The 5000-nt window shown below is 43.3% G+C and overlaps 1 protein-coding gene across 1 annotated transcript in view; it reads left to right on the top strand.

Moving 5' to 3' along the window:
* itga8 (integrin, alpha 8) overlaps positions 1 to 5000 on the top strand; it is a gene marked incomplete at its 5' end in the record, with an annotated part of 91389 nt that overhangs the window by 46193 nt on the left and 40196 nt on the right. Inside the window, 2 exons of the mRNA XM_080425814.1 lie at positions 1172 to 1217; positions 1362 to 1469. Of these exons, the coding sequence (XP_080281940.1) occupies positions 1172 to 1217; positions 1362 to 1469 (154 nt within the window). The remainder of the gene's footprint in view (positions 1 to 1171; positions 1218 to 1361; positions 1470 to 5000) is intronic.

Here is a 5000-nt window from a genome sequence, read left to right as displayed (position 1 = left end):
ATTTTAGACAGTTTTGCATTGGTCTCCTACCACAGCAGCGTCAGCAAATATTGAATTATTATAAATGCGACAAAAACAAACAAATTAATTCAAGGCGTCATGGGGTAATTGATAGAACAAAAGTCACTTTTTGGGTGAAGTACTCCTTTAAGATGAAATTGCGTATTTAACATTCTACACTTTGATATTGTGACATACAATGATAATGCATGTGTTTGGAGTACAAAATAATACTGGCATCATTAGAAGACGATTCTCTTCTTTCCCTCAGCACTCAGGGCTCCAACAAAACATGTTTTCTGCGACGCTGAGTTGATTCCAGATCAGATCACAACTGATGAAAGCCAGCTTTTTGTTTTATTAAATTCGAACGAAGCCGACCGCCAGAAAACAAGATTTGGATGTAAAATCTTCAAACGTGTTTTCAGCAACACCGACTTATTTGTGTAGACTGGGTCTCTCTCTCACACACACACACGCACACGCACACGCACACGCACACGCACACGCACACGCACACACACACTTCCATCACAATTTATCACTATTTTTTTGGGGGAAAAACCTTTTCCACTTCTAAGCAACTTTACTTTATTGAAATCGGATGAAACCACAAGATACATCAATCAGTATAGTAAAAAATGTGTTTTTCTTCTAAATGAGCTGATTGTGGTCGACCGGGTCACATGGTTAAGTTGTAACTGGTTGCTAGGCAGACAACACTGGGAAACAGTGTTGGGGTTTGTTTTAGCCACATGTGATTGGCTGGCCTGAACTTTTTACTAATGGAGCTGGAATGCACTTATGGGGTCCCCCTGTCCAAGCATGGACCCATGTGTGTGCAGAGACAGACAAACACACACACACACACACACACACACACACACACACACACACACACACACACACACACACACACACACACACACACACTACGTTTTATTTGGGTTCCAGTCTGACTCAATTCCTGTGCTAAAGCAGGATTATATTAAGAACTTGTACTGACGTAAGATGTCAGTGTGTGTGTGTGTGTGTGTGTGTGTGTGTGTGTGGGTGTGTTAAACGTGAAGGTCTGTGTTTGATGAAGATTGCTGGAGACCTTGAAATCAGTCCCATCTGTGGCATTCTTTGAAGCTTTTCCTCTCTCTCCCTCTCTCTCTCTCTTTCTCAGATCTGATAGTGGGGGCGTTTGGAGCAGGAGAAGTGTCTGCATACAGGTAAGAATGCTGTGAAATACCTCACCCAGCTGGACATGAAATGTTATTAGTTATGTAATATTACGTAATATTTGTCTGATTTGCGTGTGCTCTTTTGTGCGTGTGTGTGTGTTTGTGTGTGTGTGTGTGTGTGTGTGTGTGCAGGGCCCGTGCTGTTGTGTCAGTGGAAGCAGAGATGATTCTGACTCCCAGGGTGTTGAACCCAGACGACAGACAGTGTCTTCTACCAGACACTGACCTCATGGTCACCTGGTGAGTACCCAACTCAGGCTGTGTCTGACTCGCAATTTGGTGACTCAAATCGGATTCATGACCATTTGATTGCTTGCTTTATGAAGGTATATAAAGGTCTACAGTGACAGAGTACGTATCACGTTGCTGTCAGGCACAAACCTCTCATCTCCATATTTTAAAATGTTATGTTTTTTTTTGTAAATTAATATCACACAAAAGTAGCAAAAATAGCTGATCTACAAGCTGAAAACACGGCGCGATGCATTTTGAGCTTTTGGATCTTCTATTTTTGAATATTTGAGTATGTATGAATATATATTTTTATAAAAGTAACAGTTTTGGACATATGAGGTCGATATTTATATGGTCTATATTTGAAGAGGCTGATGACAGCTCTCATTTAAACATCACTGAAACATAAAACAAAAAAACAGAAAGCTAAGCTAACCCCCCAGAGCTAACAGGACTGAGAAAAAAAACTCATTGCTCGACAGGTGACTGAAGGGTCTCTGACAATGACAAATGGTTTATTTAATGTAAAAAGACTCACACACACACACACACAAGCACACACACACACACACACACACACACACACACACACACACACACACACGCACACACGCACACACACACACACACACACGTATTCACAGTCACATGCCGTATCTGTGTTCCCTTCACTGGCTTCCAGTTGCTGCCTGTGCCCAATTCAAAAACACTGGTGATGACCTACTGTACAAGGCAATCAAGGGCAATCAATTGCCTTCAAGACATGATCAACCCCTACACCCCTTCCCCCAGAAAACTTTTTCAAATTGTACTTTTATTATATATATATTTCCATGTCCTTGTAGCGGCGAAGGTCCACTAGGATCCACATGGTGTTCATTAAATCGCCAGCTGACATCCCAGATTTTGTGAACGTCTTTATGGGTGGAACTGGCTGCACTAGAACAGAAAAATGGAAGTTATCTGGAAGGTGCTTGTGCCTTGTATTAGGTGCAGCCCGTTTGCACATCTGCGGACACCAAATTGTAGCATGTATAAAACAGAGTCGGCTGTGCACGGACCCTCGTGGCCACACCAACGTGCACAGTATGATCAGCTAACACAGGACATCTGTCCCTCCCGTTCCTATGACACCCTGGCCAACGCTCCAAGCGTTCCCTCCTGGCTCCAAAGCTGTGGATTGACCTCCTCCCCTCGGTCAGGCCTGCAGACTCACTCCACATTCTCCACCGCAGTCTGAAAACTCACCTCTTTAGACTCCACCTCACCCACCTAGCACTCCTCATTCCTTGTATTCCTCATTCCATTCCTTGTTGCTTATTCTTATACTATGGAGATATACTGTTTGCTTGACCACAAATGCTATGTTATTTAGACAGATGCTAGGTTTGATGCTTACCTGGAATCATAGTTACTTTGTAGTAGCCTACTAATTTGGTTTCTTTTAACTCTATTTACTTGACCATTTACTCCAATCTTGCTTGTTTTAAGTGACTCTGGATAAGAGTGTCTGCTTAAATGCTTAAATTGTGTGTGCGCGCGCGCGCACACACACACACACACACACACACACACACACACACACACACACACACACACACACACACACACACACACACACACTCTGCAGCAGAACTACAGGGAGGTGAGCTAGAGGTAATATAAACCCATCAATATAATTTGAGCCTCTCAGTTATGTGGAACTGCGCAATTAATTTGAAAACATTTAATGCTGTTTTAATATTATTATTGTTCCTGTGGGCTGAAAGCCGCTTTGAACAGACCGGGAGATGATTTACTGGAGCAACACCACCCTCACTCTCCTGCTGTGTGTGTGTGTGTGTGTGTGTGTGTGTGTGTGTATGTGTGTGTGTGTGTGTGTGTGTGTGTGTGTGTGTGTGTGTGTGTGTGTGTGTTGGCAGGGAGGAAACAGACTGAGGTTTGGGCAGATTGACAGAAAGTACTAAAGTACGGAATTCTGTCCAAACAGAGTGAAACCTAGTTAAATAAACCACAACACACACACACACACACACACACACACACACACACACACACACACACACACACACACACACACACACACACACACACACACACGTATTGATACAAATGTGCATACACATTATGCATACACACTCACTCACATAGACATAATAAATACACAAAGATACACACCCAGATAAACTTACACACACACACACACACACACACACACACACACACACACACACACACACACACACACACACACACACACACACACACACACACACACACACACACACACACAGAGAGAGATACACAGACACACAGCATAAAACTCAATTCCATACACACTTAAAGTATAATGTGTGGTGATGAGTCTTGTGTTTTTACTAGTAACTGCTGTCTGTCAAACAGAGTCAGCAATGGACAGAGTGATGGGGGGTTAGAGAGAAGAGAGAGAAACAGGGAGAGAGGGATGGCCTAAGTAGTGGTTCTCAAACAATGTTTCCCATTATATTTCTTTAAAATTATTATTACAAAAGATTTTCAAAAATATATGTATTTGATTTTTGTTTAAGTGCAACATTAAAAAAAAAAAAAAAATTCCATTCATTTTTTTCTTCTAAAGTAGTGAAAATAGCAGATCTATAAGCTCACAACTTGTCGCTATTTTCACTATTTAATTTCTGAAATAGGACATAGGTGATTAAAATGTATTTTTGTATGTTTGGGTCCCGGAGAGACACTTAATTTCTCTTTTGGGTCTCGAGCTAAAACGTTTGGGAACCCCTGGTCTAATAACTATGCTCTGAGTGTGCGTCACAATGTGTGTGTGTGTGTGTGTGTGTGGGGGTGTGTGTGTGTGTGTGTGTGTGTGTGTGTGTGAATTAGTAGGGTCATTATATACACTAATGACTAGCCAACAGTAAAGCTGTTGACAGTGCGGTGGGGGCCATTTCCTCTCTGTGCACTAGACACACACACACACACACACACACACACACACGCTGCCCTCCACACCCTCCTGTCTAGCGTCAGGGTCTTGAGCTCTGCAGTGTTGTTAGCTCTGCTGTCGCACCTCAGTGTGTCTACGTAGGTGTTGCGCCCATTTCCCCTCCTAGTGCGTTGGGTTGGCTCCCATACTGTCAGTTTGCTCGCCACCAGTTCCAGGTGCCTGACGCAGTGCCCAGCCAGCCTCATACGTCTCTCTCTGACCTTGTCTGTGACCCGTGGGAGGACCCCATAGATGTCCACGTATCTGATGTGGTCCGAACATGTGACCCCAAGTGCCATTCGTAGCCGTTACTGTAGGCAAGTGCCCTCCGGACCTTCAGATCCCGCATTCTTTTTTTATCCCACGATTTTGTAACCCATTTTTTCATCCAGGACCTTCTAGCTGTGAGGCGACAGCACTGTACCGACTGTGCCACCGTGCCCTTGCGCACCATTTTTTTTTTCTCTTTATAATTTTTATCCCACGATTTTGTAACCCATATTTTTTCACCCACTGCCAATTGCCTATGTAATCCTGGGCGCTACTCTCCCTCT

The sequence above is a fragment of the Gymnoscopelus braueri genome, assembly GCF_963280865.1.
Source record: "Gymnoscopelus braueri genome assembly, chromosome: 4".
NCBI lineage: Eukaryota > Metazoa > Chordata > Actinopteri > Myctophiformes > Myctophidae > Gymnoscopelus > Gymnoscopelus braueri.
The sequence above is the reverse complement of the archived record's forward strand: the minus strand, read 5'-3'. Positions and strand labels throughout refer to the sequence as shown.